At 40.9% G+C, this 15,281-nt stretch overlaps 1 protein-coding gene across 1 annotated transcript in view; it reads right to left on the reverse strand.

The window, feature by feature from the left end:
• Positions 1-15,281, reverse strand: part of LOC133010648 (hydroxylysine kinase-like) — a 66,515-nt gene that overhangs the window by 46,671 nt on the left and 4,563 nt on the right. Inside the window, exons 4-6 of the mRNA XM_061078245.1 lie at positions 15,087-15,267; positions 13,474-13,918; positions 10,105-10,301 (exon numbers count right to left, since the gene is read on the reverse strand). Of these exons, the coding sequence (XP_060934228.1) occupies positions 10,105-10,301; positions 13,474-13,918; positions 15,087-15,267 (823 nt within the window). The remainder of the gene's footprint in view (positions 1-10,104; positions 10,302-13,473; positions 13,919-15,086; positions 15,268-15,281) is intronic.

Raw genomic sequence — 15,281 nt, forward strand, 5'->3', positions numbered from 1 at the left:
CTTTATGTCTGTCAAACTTTAAAATAAAATTTTAAAGTAGGTCTGTTGTTTGCGCCAAGTGTTATGGTTGTTTCCTGGAAGCTGGTGAAAGGAGAAATGATGTCTTATGCAGAAGATTGTAATGTAGACTTGATGTCATCAATGAGACCAGAGGGTGGAACAATATACAAACACTTACACAGTAACATGAGCAATCGTCGCCCCCAAGTCTGAAGATGTCTCCCACAGCATCCCAGTATATATCTCTCTACTTGTGTCACCCATTCCAACAGCACATCCATGAATGGTTAGAATTGCTGTCACTCTCCATGTTTCATGTAGGTGTTCACATCCTATTGGAAAGTTAAGCCTAAAGTATGCATTCCTAAATCACATTGTGTCCTTACCTCTTGCCGCTGGTGAAATACGCAAAAGAGTTGAATTTAGTGAGAGTTGAAGTTGGTGTCTCTCTGTCTGGAGCATCTGAGTTAGATATGAAAGTCCCTAAGTTTAGACACCAAGATGTAGTGGTGATCGGCCCAACCTGACTTTGGGTACTGTTTAAAGAGAGAATGGAGTATCTGGAATTAGTGGAATTGGACAGGCATTATTCTCCTGTACAGATATAATATGTTATATACAATATACATAATATATAGTGGGTTATACAGTTATGTGTGAGGATTGTCAAAAATTCCTCAACACCAAGGTGGTTAAGTTTTCACCCGTGTTCATCGGTTTGTTTGTCCACTGGTTTGATTGCTGGTTTGATTGTAAATTAGCTGGATCTACTCAACACATTTCCCAGAATTCCCCTTGGTAGAAGGATGCTTGATGGTTCATGGAAGAACTCAGGAAATTGTGGTGAGGATCCAGAACAGGGGAATGTAGGGGAATTCTGTTGACGCTTTTAATACTTAAAATTAATGGAATTTAAGGTGATATTGAATTCATGTCCCATATTTGTGCTTTCACTAACCTTACAAGCATTGATTCTCGACATGTTTTGCTTTAGACTAATCGCTGTCTCCCTGCTCATCAGGTCCACCTATACTCGGCTGTTCTCTTTCGCCCTGGTCCAATCTCCCTTCCTGTGATTCTCCCTGAAGACGGTCTCATCACCTGCTTAGCTCTGATCTCTCCAGGCTCAGCTCATTCCAAATTATCTGCCTGCCACTCTTGTAACCCCTTGGAGTTTCAATGTGTTAATAAACATGATTGGCTTTTTGGAACGGCTACTTCTACCTCTGCATTCTGCTTCTTTCTGCACAGTGGGTCTGGTCTCTTGTTTCACATGAAAAAATCTGGCATGTTTAGGAAACTGATATCTATGAGCGTGTGGAATTTGGTGTAGATTGATTGAATTTAAGGGGACTGTGGAGCCTTGGTGGAAGTATGCACTCTATACCATTTGTCGTTCTAGTTTCAAAAACAAGCAGCAGGATTTCATGGATCGTAATATCATGACAATGTTCGTTTTTCCACAAACATCAAACGCTGCTTCTTTATCAAGGAACATAAATGTCAAAGATGTTGGGAAAATGTTCAGATTCACATTCTGCACGTACTAATCTGGAATTTGACAGTTATATCATCCCGCTTGGTTCCAGATGTCAAATAGTCACACTGACTGCACTCGCGTTTTCTTTCTTGGCTCAGGAAACGCACATCGTGGCCCATCTACTGATCAGATCCAGAATTTAGCTGATCATTCCGTGGGAGAACAAAACAAGCCAGTCAGGATCATAAATCCATGCTAGTGTGTCAAATAACTCGGTTTGTTGCTGTTTGTCAGTGAGAACTCAGTCTCCAGGCTTCACAATACACCGTACACATCCAAATGCAGTTTGAGTCTTAGCTCATACGCAAACAAATATCCTGTAATTGATCAATTCACATCAATAGAGTCATGACTCACAGCATGAATATAAATCCTCCTCCACAGACATGATCGTCATTTCTAGATTTAGTGTTTCATTGGGATTTTATTATCTTCAATGTCCACTCAGATAAATGGCCATAAATCCCCTATGAATACAAGAAACAGTCTTATAACTTAACCAGTTATAGTAGCATGTATATCTACTGGTACGAACAGGAAATGTGAATATTCATATATTCATATTATATTACTCTATATATTTTTACTCACAAACACATGCAAATTGGCACACAGCGAGCTAAGCTGAGATTTAATGATCCCTGTGGGGAAATGAAGAATAAATATGTACACAAACAAGTATGTTTAAACCTAAGAGCAAAAACATAAACACACACACACACACACACGGCACTCGTATAAACACAGCACTTATTTCTGTTTGCCTGCTTCTGATCCAACGGGCCCAGCAGACAACTCTGCGTCTGTGTCCTTCCAGTTTATAAACAATCAGATTTATGAGGCTACAGCGTTCAGCCAGAACAACAACGCCTATGACCTCCTTTCCCACAGTTCTCTGTCTCTCTGTCTATCACGAGGCGCTGAGCAGAGAGACTTTTATAGATGGTGCCGCAGCAGACCCGTGTCAAACAGTTTTTTGCAAAAACACTTTGGAGGGTGTTTTAGTGCATTCACAAGGTGCACGTGGGGCAGGATTTATGCACAGCTCCACACAAACGCAGCCAGACAGACCATTTATAATGTGTGTGTTTTTTAAAACTGCTAAGCTGTCACACAATCTTAATTGCCCTTATGCAGTAAATTACATCTGTCCTGTAAGATAAACGACTATGTTTGCACTGCATTGCAACTCACCAGATAACACCAGACTGGGACAGTGAGGCTGAGGCTGAGGAGCATGAAATAATATGTTGAACAGACAAACTCAGAAACAGGAAACAGAATCAGGTTCTGAATGAGAAGCAGAAACAGCCTCATATTGAACAGCAAGGGGATTAAGACCTGGAATGGAAGAGGTGCCGGTCACTGGCAACAGGAACGCTGCAGGAGACATGAGACCATCCTCTCATAAATAACGACCCTAAAGACCCAGAGTTATGTTTTTTCACTGAGCAACATCCAGCAGTTGTGTAAGACAGTATTAGTCTTTTCATGCATTTGCATGCTGAGGTCACAAAGCCCCCTTGTGGATGTAGCGATCATTACAGGAACAATGGAGGAAGTCAGGTGACGACAGATTGGTGGACAGAACTTTGACATGGGAGATGTTGTATGTTTCCTATTTCAAACTGGTTGCCAACATTGTGGTTCCTTTTTAAAACAATCATGTCATCACCTTCAGAATCAGATTTAAACATAATATAATAGTAATCATATAAAAATACATAGATGTAAAATAAAAATTGTGTTTCGTTTCAGTCGCTCCAGCCAAGAATAGGAGTAGATACAGACCAAGACAACAAACAGGTGAAAGTGTAAAATAAAAAGTTCTAAAAATATGCGCATTATCATACAATATAGAAATAAGAAAATGCAAAATAATATAAGTACAATACGTATACAGTATATACAGCAGAAGATAACTTAAAAAATAATGTGCTAACAGGGTGAAATAAGTCACAGTCGGTCTATTGACTGTGACTTATGTGGTGTCTGACACTCAGGGAGGAATTGTCTTTGTGTCTTATCATTTACATATCAAGACATGTAGGGTGAGGTTAAATTCTGACTTGCCCGAATGTGAGAATGTTGTTTATCAGTCCTGTGATGCACTGGTGACCTGATTCAATGTCAGCTGGGATTGGCTCCAGCGAACATCAAGGAAAAAGCGGTACAGATAATTGATGGATGTCACAATCCAAAACTTATCACCGGCTCAACCCAATTGTTTTTTTATTACAGAGAAATATTTATTGGTGATGTATGTTAAAGAGAAATTCTCCTCGCTGGCTTTGATTTGGGGAAGATCAGATTTCCCCAGAACAAACACACTCATACAATCTCAAACAATGATAAATCTGTGAGGTATCTTTGCTTTGTGATGTTTTCTTCCACTTACGTGTCGTTTTAATGAAATCTTGAACCGAGCCGTGACATTTGGCGTTCTGACTCCATGTGTTTTTACTTATCATAAGTGAAAACTCTCAAAACACCAGCACAATATTTAATCTCATTCCCTCGCTGTGATGGACATTATTTGTAGTTCAGAAGGTGCTGCGGAGCCAAAGCTGAATGATCCAGCCTGCATGTTTGCAGGAGAGCCTCATGGGTAACGCAGCGTTATTTGATGTTGGCTGAACAGACTAGTGAAGGGGGGCCAAGAAAAAGGCCTCTGAGGGGTTTTGCATCATGTGGATGGGTGTGAAGAGTCATTGGGGTCGGGCTTACCCCCTCAATCCGATCGCGTGATTCACAGTTTCGATGTCCACACATCCCACTCACTCACTTTTCTTCCTCCTGATCTCTTGCCATCTGTCTGACTCTGTCTCCAATGTCATTTAGACTCAGACTCTCTATCTGTAAACACACACGCACACGACTCTCGACAGAAACCCATGTCCTCGTCGCTTCCTTAGATCCCGCAAATTAATGCGGAGAGGAATCAAAATATTATGTTCCCTATTATAACTGCTGAAACATTAATGGAAGAACAACGGGAGGGGAAAAAAGGAAAAGCGTCTTAACTGTGTTTCCTCAATCTCCCCAACTGCCGGGAAATCAACCCCGCGTCACCTCAATTTTTCCCCTCAAAGGCCGGGGAGGTTTTGCAGAATTACTGGAAATTACATGTTGAATTAAAAGTCAATTTCATCCATAAACATTGGGCCTTTACGACAGAGACAAAATATTATGGACTGCTAGCAAAAAAAAAGCTGTGTTGGCTTAACTACTCCTGCCACCCTACATCATTTTACATTACTTTATTGTCTCAGTAAAATAGTTTTTCCCACCCCCAGCTTTTTTCTTAATTTCTCCACTTTGCTTCTAATGGATGTCATTTGTCAAAAGGGAGATAGATAAACACACTTTTAGTTTGGGGATTTAAAGAAGGGAAGACATTCAGCTCTTTTCCTTCTTCCTCTCTCCCAGAAGAACTTTTGGGATTAGTGCTGTTACTCATCTGTTTTCATATAATGATTCTTGATTCCAGTTGCTGTGCAGCAAGACTCCCAGTGACGCTTGCAGGCTGTCGTCCAGGATGATAATCTGTTCGTATAGTTAACTGTCCACGCAGTAGTCTCTCACTCTCTCCATCATCCTCTGCATGCTGACCCACCAACGCTGACAATAAGCCAAACGTACACACACACACACAGAAACGCAGTCCTGCTGACCCACCCACACAGCCGCCCACCGTACCTACAGACACGGCTGCATTATTTTCAACGTGATGAACTGTGTTTGACTTGTGCAATCTGTTCCAATGAACGGGACCGCACCTCGTGTCACAGTCAATTATGAATCCACTGAATCACAAAATGTGTTTACATTCACTCTAATGATGCAGCTTTAACCTCAGGAAGATGATGGACCAAGTAATTGTCGTGTAAAAACCTTTAACAAGTTAGATTGGATCAACTAGGACGGATACGGAGCCGCGTCCTTTCGAATGACTTTTCCTGTATAATCTTTAATCTTGTTACTTTGTGGCGTTTCTGTTCGCCATACTCACCACTTACCTCATGACATGAAACAGATGCAGTGCAATGGGTTTAATGAAAAAAGTGGAATGGCTGGAGGTGGTTGAAGGATAAAACTTGTTTTTTTGCAGCGACAGCGGAACAGCTGTTGGAGCACATCACATAAAGGAGCTTGAGTTAATCACTCTAAATGAATCAGAACAGCATTTAATGTTAGCCCACAGGCCCACACACAAACTCCATCGTCCAATTGAACATTAAGCACCTCACAACTCAGGTTATTGAGTAAGCAGGTGTAAAGCTACTAAATACCTCTTCTTAAGCACTGAAATCAATTACAGCTATGAGGCACATGTACTTAATTTGAATTATTTCATTTTATTCCATTTTATACTTCTTCTCTTTTTGTCTCACATTCAGTGGGCAGTTTTTATTCAGCTTTGTTTATCCGAAAGCTATAGATACCTGTTAGTTAAGATGTGTTTGCCTTCTAAAATGTCAAATGTGTATGTTTTCAAAGAGTTTTTTTAAAAAAAAGGTAATACATCAGTATAATAAATCAATGATATAAACTATAACACTCTGAATGGAACCATAATCATGTTTTCTTCCTCGTCCACTGCACACATAGCAGTGTGCTTAAAGAGCACATACCTCTGCAAAGGCTAACGCCCTATCTCGCCAAGTTACAGAAAATGAAATATTCCTGGATCTGTCCGTTTATCTAGAGCTGCTCCAAAATGTAATGGATTCTTTCTTGGGTCATGCCCCACCCCTCCATAAAAATGTCATGGAATCCGTGAAGTACTTTCTGCGTAAACCATCTAAATAACAAACAGACAAAGAACCAGCAAATGAAAAAATCTAAAGATCATTTCTCTTTCGGAGCGTAACCTTCCTGGCAGAGGTTATACAAACGACGTCGGTTGGCATATGATGCTGCTACAGGCGACCTTCCCAACAAAATTGATATTGTCTGTAAAAATAACTTTTTTCCTCTTTTACCTATCTGTTTGGATTTGAAAGTTCTGTTCAGTCCCTCCTTAAGCTTGACAGAATGGGAGAGAGTCCAAGGTCTATTTCAAACACTGACCAAACACTGGGCCAAATACAAAAAGCAGAGCACTGGTGACGTTAAGCTTAGAATTAGAACAGAATCCAAGACTTCTGTTATTAACATTTACACTGATTCTAAAAACTAAGCGGGACTGGAGTACATCATCCGCCCCTGTGAGAAAGTCAGGTTATTCTCCGCCTCTATTTATTTTAGATTTATGAAGGTATAAAGTAAACGTCTTTCCAGACTAGCAGGAGAAAACAATAAATGAAGGAAAGAGTGAATATAATCTGGACAATTTTCACAAAATATGAATTTGGCATTTCACCCCTTTTGGTTACCTGAGACTCTAAATTTTTCGTAGGTGTGAACGTGAGCATGAATTGTTGTTTGTCCCAACGGCAGCTGGGATTGGCTCCAACAACCCTCAAAGGATAAGCGGTATAGAAAAGGAACTTCCTGCAAATTTTTTGTTTTTTTAAAAGCCTCACCATGTAAATCAACTCCCTCTGACGTGCAGAAAAACTCTGTGGAACAACTCAGAGGATTTGAGTCCCAACAGAGATCAGTGGTCCTCTCTCCTCCTACGTAATCGGGCTGAACCCACCTGAGACCAGCTGGTGATTGAGTTTGAGTGGATACACCATCACACGGTCATATCTCACTCTCCAGCTCCTCCCTCGCCCTTTGTTTGCCCTTGTGTGTTACAAACGTGTGTCTCCTCAATTAAAAAATGTGTTGCTGTGTTGGGTTTTTGGGTCATTTCCCTGAACGTGTCTCTCACCTTGAGCTGTGCATGACGTGAGTGTCAGACAGAGAAAAAGCCCCGGCAGTGCTTGGGGGGGAATGTGAGCCGCCTCTTACATGGTGGATTTGTCTTCAGCACAGCTCACTTCCACTCGGGGTTTAATGCCCACTTATCTAGACAAATAACGAGGAAAAGAAGACAGTAAATGAAGGAATGAGTGACTGCGCAGTTACCCCTCTATAAACAAAAGGTTTAAATATTATTCTGGCATTGGCCCTAATCTAAAAATGAATGTTAACTAACAGCTACATCTAAGATATTACTTACAAGTGTGGTCATTAGACTATTTATAAATATGTGAAATTCCGGGTCTGGGAACTGAAGCCAAGGTGCAAGTGCTTGTATTCTATAGATTGACCAGTAGAGAGCGACTCCAGTGGTTGAAAAAAGAAGTGAATGAGAAAATGACTAATTGATTTATAATGTCAGTAAACATTTTCATAAGGAGTTTATGGTCTAGTTTTAAGACTTCTTCGATACAGCATGATGTTACTGATGTGAATGATGGTTTCATTTAGAGACAATAATGCACAGCATGCATTGGGACGTGGATGGACAGAGATACAATATGTAAAACTTGAGGCCACACATTGGCAGCTCACAAACTTTGTCACAAGTGAGCAGTAATGCTGTTTTCTTGTAATCAAGCAATGATGATGCATATTTTCCTCAGAGTAATGCATTACATGTACACTTACAAACATGTTGAGTGCATTTCCTTCCTAGTATGAAAATCAAAAAGCCAGTTTTCTAAATATTTCCACTCACGTTTTTTGTGCATTTACAAGCATACATACAAGCATTTATCAGTTTCCTGAATAGAATGAAATGGCAGGATGTAGGCAGGATTGAATTTCAGCTTCCAGATGCATGTGCGTTCATCCTTCTGACAGTCAGCGGCTTTGCGGTGTTCAGCATGGATACAATTTAAACCTCACACTTTTATTCTACACACTATGTCTGGTTCTGTCAAGCAATAAACCTTAAAAGCAGGGTGCATAGTTTGTGTTGGCTCTTGTAATGAAATTCAGATAGCGTTATAAAAGTTTTGTGTGGTAAACCAATCCTGCCGCGCTGCAGGAGCAGTTGAAAGTTTAGTAACATATGATACTGACAAGAGTTGTGTGTCCATTGGCTGTGGGGCATGTGGGGGTGTTTGAAACTATCTTTAGGAGTCAGACATAGTGTGAATTTCTATACTTTGAGTTCAGCTGTACATTTGCTGTGTGGGCGGATCAACGACACAACAACGTCCAGTCAGACAGAGTCGAGGATGTGAATCACATTAACAGACAATTGCAAAGTGTACAATAATATCACTTATACCATTGGAAAGTAATGGGTGTGTAGATAGTTAATATGTCCAACTTGCTGTTGCTATAAGGATGATGTTACTATGTTATTTAAATGGGCTGAAAACTTTATGAAAACTGTTTCTTTTATTATCATTTCCACCTTCTGCAAGAAGAATGAAACAAAAAAGAGATATCACAATGTAAGAACAGCTGAAATACAGTCCCCTGCCTTGCTCAAAGAGAAGTAATCGAGATGAAAGCTGGTGCAAAGGTTAATATGGAAATAAAAAGGTACAGATCCAGCTGGTATGAGTGAAAAGCTTCAGTTCTGAGCTTCGTGTGGCAACAGTGCGCTGATATAATGAGATAAGAGGCTCCACTATCACACACCCCCCCCCCCCCCCCCCCGCTGTGAGCACAGTTCAAGTGTGTTAAAAGCTTTTACTCTGTTTTGCGATGATTATCTCTTGTGCATGGAAATTGGCCAATAAAAATAGAGAATGTACTCTAACCCAGCCGTAGTTACATCTCTCAGTAGGTCCTGATCATCGTTTTTCAAAATATTATTTCGGCCCCAGGTCTCTGCTCTTTCTCTCCCTTGATGGACTTGGTATCACTGAGGCTTGCTGAGTTGCAATGACAATCAATCTCAGCACATCATCGTAGTCTGACATCACGTAGTTTATATTATTACTCTATTATAATAAACACCTGATATTAGAATAAAATATTTGGGTGTTGTAGAAACCACTGTATGGAAACCACACCTGTAAAATATTGAAAACATAAAACATTCAATATCACAGATATAATGTAATAATTCATATATGGAAGGGACTTTCTAAAGTAGGAACCTTTAAACATCTCTTTTGAGTCCTGCAAGGATGTCCTCAAATTCCAACAATGTCCTCACTTTCTAAAGATGTCCTCTCTCCATAAGGTCTGTGCCCAAAATGGTCCTCACACAGATATTGCTATAAAAACCCACACAAGCTTGCATAACAATCCTTATTGGGACTTTGCATTGACTTCCATTCATTGTGGACATCCTAACCAAAACCTAATCACTACCCTAAACCATGACCAATTCATGCCGAACTCTAACCTTAACCTGACCACCTTCACATCTTAACCTTAACTTTAACCAGGACCTCAGAAATAAAGTTTGGCCTCATTAGCTTTGGTCCCTGTGAGGTCTACCCATCCAGACAGGGTCAGTGTTTATACTGGAATAGGTCCTCAAGAGGTAACAAAAATGAGTACACTCCGACACACACACACACACACACACACACACACAGATTTCTTCCCTGGCCTGCACAGTCTCCCTGTGACTCAGTAAATCCGGTTTGTCTAATCGATTAGCCGCCCTCTCTGTGCGCCTCCCTGATGTTGGCGCTCTCAGAGGCCACTGTTCTACTCACCTGTTCGCTGCAGATAGGCCACCATGACGCCTGCTTCCGCAGATGTGGAGGCGTCCGCTGAAAAGCGCCACGTGATGTGATGTGCGAAGGCCTTTAATGAATTCCCGCTGACGCTTTGCCTCTCTGCTCTCTCGTCGGTGAGCTTTGTAGGTCGGATGGGGAACGGTTTGCGATAGACGACCGATTCCAGCATCCGTCTGCAAAGCCCGGACCCTTCTGAAACAAACTGATAAGACTGAAGAACCCGCCGAGCGACGGCAAGCGCTTACTAATTGAAGCCTCTGTCTCGTCTCCAGATTTACTCCTGACTGTGCGGAGCGTCCCTTTTGTTTTTTTGCATGATTCTGGCGGCTGGATGCCGTTGTGATTATGCATCTTTTAGAAAGTTGCCACACTTTCGAGGTGACTCCAACCTTGAATAGTTCCCTCTTTGGAATGCAAATGCTGCCACTGAATTAGAAGAATAAAAGCCACGTTCTCAGCACGATAAATTTGTATGATTCAATCAGTCTCAGTAAGCAACGCCCGCCGATAAATGTCAGGCACCTGCACGCTCAATCGGCTACACAATTAAGTAATGGACGCACATTTGTTTGTGTAAACCTGTTTAGGACCTAAGCAAACTGTCGACTAACATAATGGATGAGAGACATCGATGTTAACAGAGAGAGAGAGAGACCCATTAGCCTGGTATCAAACACTGACATCTTAGCCACTCTGCGCGGTCCGGGCGTAATATGCATAACACGAGCGTCTGTCAGGGATCCATGAGGTGAATTAGTCCGGACGGTTCAGCTTGGCAGCAGTGAAGGCTTGGCACCGCCGCTACAGCTCTGTGATGAATCCATATTAAAGACAGAGACTAACAGTTGTTTTCAATAAAATAAAGAGGCACGGCTGAGGAGGAGGAGGAAGAGGAAGAGGTGGGATGATGGGGCTTTTTTTTTTCATTCTCAGTTGATGCAGGGGGGGGGGGGACAATACTAAAATGCCTGTTTGAGATAGTATCGGACATTTTGAATTTGTGGCGCCACTGACCAAGGGTTCTAATTTGATGTGTGTCCCTCCTTCCTCTTTACTGGACTCTGTAGTGTTTTCTGTTTTGCATTTTCTCATGAGCTTGTAAAACTCTCTTAAGAACCTTTTATGGCCATTTGTAGCTGTGAAATGAGCTATATAAATAAACCTCTCTTAATTTACTTAGTCATTATAATTGGCGATGGCGTTTATTACCTCCAACGATGAGGTCGTGTTTTCGTCTGCGTGTGCTGGTTTCTACTCAACCGAGTTCCATGAACCTTTGTGGGGGGGCGGGGTAGATTTGAATCATGGGGAGAATCAAAGATTTTTTTATTCACTTTCTTTTTAACATGAGTTTGTTGATTTTTCAAAAAGTAATTCATGGCCAAAAAAATCAAGCATATTTATAGGACTGATTTATGAGTTTCTGCAATTTGGTGCAGATTAAAAAAATTATGTATCTGGTGAGTTGAAATGTGGTTTCCTAGCCTTGGAGGAGGCGTGTTCTCTACTGAGTCACATTCTAGTTTGTAATGAAATAAGTTTCTTTTTTTTTTCAAGCTTTTCCAAGCCAGAATTTGCATAGTTAAAGTGTGGCCTGGCTTTTCAGTAACCCCGTCAATGATTGGTGAAGACTGCAGTAATGCTTGGAAACCTTCACGGTTGTAAGGTCCAACAAAATCAGACAAACGACCCTGAGGAGCTGAACCACAGTAACAGAAATATACTTAAATGGAAATCCGGAACGCTGAGCTCGTCATTTCAGATACTTGTGATTGGCGAGTGGACGCAGTATGGACCCCCGACAGCCTCTAGAGACGTTGTGTCTTTTGTAAAATACAAGAAGGTGTGAATTATCAATAAACCATCAAAAGACGAGTAACTGAGCTCTTTCGGTCATCGTTGTTTTTCACTGTACCACAATGTTTCCTTTGTTTGAACAGAGCTGGAAGAATATTCAGACCTAAAGTCATTCCAGAGACTAAACAATGTGTGCAGCATTTATTTTTAAAACACTTAACTCTGCCGTTGAAGGCATGCAGATTGGTGGTCTTTGGAGTGTGATTTAAATTTCACTGCTGCATTTTCATAAAGGTGCAGTTTAGACCCGGTGCTCCGTTTGGAAATGCCAAGAGGATTAATGGCACTGATAAGTGGGGTTGGTGGATCAAGCTAAGTCCTTTGAGTGTTGCCATTTCTGTTTCATCTCTGGTTTGTGGAACATGGTTTTAAAGTATAAGATGAGAAAAGGCAGAAGAGACTGAGAAAGGGACTGCCGTTTTCATAAGGGAAACTGTGGAACGGTTTAGATCTGTGCCTCTCTGGGCTCGCTGTGCTCAGACGCCGGCTTCAGGGGAAACAGACGGAGAACAAACATGAATGCAGGCAGACGCACACTGTGATTTCTTTTCTGCATGACTGGAGGTTACATATCAAGAGGTGCAGCAGGGGTGGAGGGCAGATGGTGCCTTTGAGGTGGGAGGTTGAAATATACAAAGGTAGACGGTGTGTGTGTGTGTGCGGGGGGGAAGGTGTCTGGAGCACTGCAGCACTTGTGAGGTGAGATCCAGTTGAAGAAAAAGAATCCTCTAGTTTTTGACAGTTTCATCTGTGCATCTTGTGCATTTTTTATTTGTTCTGCTTTACTCAAAATGATGGGACCAATATTAAAATTAACTTCCTTAAACCATGGATTCCTCTTTCGTTCTGTTCATGTTCTTTAAACACCTTCCTCTTCACACCACAATGTTTATCTTTCATTTAGAAATAATTTTGTTTTGGGTAAAGATGGAAAAGTTTTCACATTTGAAGCACTTACTATGAAGTCACAAACTTTTCCACAAATGACAAATTCTCACGAGATATGTGGCCCTTAAAAGTTTTTTTAAGGAGCCCTTTATGCAACATGTGCAGCAGGATAAGTGGTTGGTTGTCTCCATCTAGTGTTCAACCTTTTTCTTTCACCAGCTTTCTTCATGGAATTTTCAGGAAAAGGCCAATTGCTTGTTATCGTGACACTAATGATAATTATATAAATATAAATAAATATATAAATGATTCTGAATACAATTGTGCAATTTATAACCTTGTAGAGATTATTTATTTTATTTGTGTTTTAAAGAAAACCAAGGACAACAAGCAGGGTAATGAGATGATTTTAGAGCAGTCGCTTTGCTACTGTTTACCACGCGTTTCCTGATGGACTGCTCTGATCACATTCTGCTGAGGATCTCCATCCATCACTGACAGGTAGCCCTCCACGACAGGAACGTTTTGCATATCCCACAGTTTGTCGTCCCTTTCCCTTTTACTGTAAGGATTTAAACCTCCATGCTAATTCACGGATACGTATTTATTTCTTGTTTGAATGTGCTGGCGTCTGTGAACCACTTCTTCTCCACTTCTTTCTTGCCCAGCTCCCAGAGTTTGTATAATATCTGAGTCCCAGGTTTGGCTGTGGTCAATAGGTATTCCTTGTTGTCGGGGTATTTCTTGACACTGTGCCTTCCATAAACCAGAGACTGGCACAGCCGACCGAGCACCATCAGGTAGAGGCAGTCCCTCTCATCACTGTTGAGCAGCATGACGCTCTCCCAGCCGGCTAACAGTGCGCCACCTACGTCCAAGGGACTCGGGTTCTCCAGCATCGTGTACATGATCATTATTGCCAGATCATACACGTGGCATCCGGCCATGAGCATTGAAAAGTCCAGGATGCCTGAAACCTCATGGTGCCCATTGGTTAGTGGTGTGACAATAACGTTCTGGTCACTCAGGTCCCCGTGTATTATCCCTGTGTAAAGACAAAGACTTAGATCTTTAAAATGTAGTGTGGCCATTCTTTTCTCAAGGTTGCTAGAAAGAGATTAGTAGCAGCCTCACACAAAGGGCCTGGCTCTATTGCAAAGCTATAAAGATGGATGACATGACATCCTCCCATAAGGGAAGTCTGGTCATCTTGATCACCCCCTGGTGGCTGGCTGCAGAAAAGGTAAAAATGCCCCTCCTCTTTATTACAGGATGGGACATGGACCAAACTAGAAAGTTAAAGTCCACATGAAAAAAAAATCTCAAAGACTGTTTCTTTAAAAAATAAAAAAGTGTTCAATATGTCATGACTTACAGCTGAGACTAACAATAGAACTGCCAAAAATTGGCGGGACATCAATAGTGTAGCTCAACTCTACGATCACAACTGCTTAAACACCACTTAGAGGAAGTGAAGAGACGTCATCCATCTTTATATAGGCTGCAGTTTATGGGATCTATTGCAATTGTAAAGACTTTTTGCTTCTTTTTTTGTGCTAAATCAGTCAAACTACAACAAAGAAATGAATAATTGAATTTGCTCTGTAATATAACTGTATCAACAATAGATAATTTCTGTGAAACCCTTCTTTCTGTAATATCTGCACGTTGCAGCTGCAGTATGGTTGAGGTTAGGGTTAGGGTTTAGGGTTAGGGTTTAGGGTTTTAAAAACTCAGATTAAATAATATTTAATTAAAGTAGCCTTAATTAAATGTTTTAATTAAAGCTACGTTTGTATTGTGGTTATGGATAAAAGCAAAACAAATGTTAACTGAAGTAATTTTGTCTAGGGCTGTCCAATAGGATGATATACTGTATGTCATTGAGAATAGCAATTAATATCAAGACACAACAATAGAATATGTTCATCATTTGGATAACGCTTTGCAATCACCAACATGGAATGGAAAGATGTAGGAAATTTGCATCAGGTCAATATATTGTGATAACAAATGGACTTAGATCGAGGAATGACGCTTTTTCCATATTGCTCATCCCCATTTAAAAAAAAACTTAATTTCTAGGTACTCTGGCCTGGATTAGCTTTCACACTGTTTACACAAACGTAATTATATAAAATAAGAAAAAATCACTGACAGGGTTTCACAGCAAAAAGAAAAATTACAGCACATAATCAATGTTGACTTGTTACCTTTATGGAAATTGCTGATTTTGGGCTGCACATGTGATTGAAACTGTTGGATGACTGCTCGGATCACACTCTGCAGAGGATCTCCATCCATCACTGACAGGTAGCCCTCCACAAGAGGAACGTTTTCCATATGCCACTGTTCATCGTCCTTTTGTAACATCTCCAGGTTTGGAGAGGAAAGCTGAAAAGTTTTAA

This window comes from Limanda limanda, chromosome 9 (assembly GCF_963576545.1).
Source record: "Limanda limanda chromosome 9, fLimLim1.1, whole genome shotgun sequence".
Lineage (NCBI taxonomy): Eukaryota > Metazoa > Chordata > Actinopteri > Pleuronectiformes > Pleuronectidae > Limanda > Limanda limanda.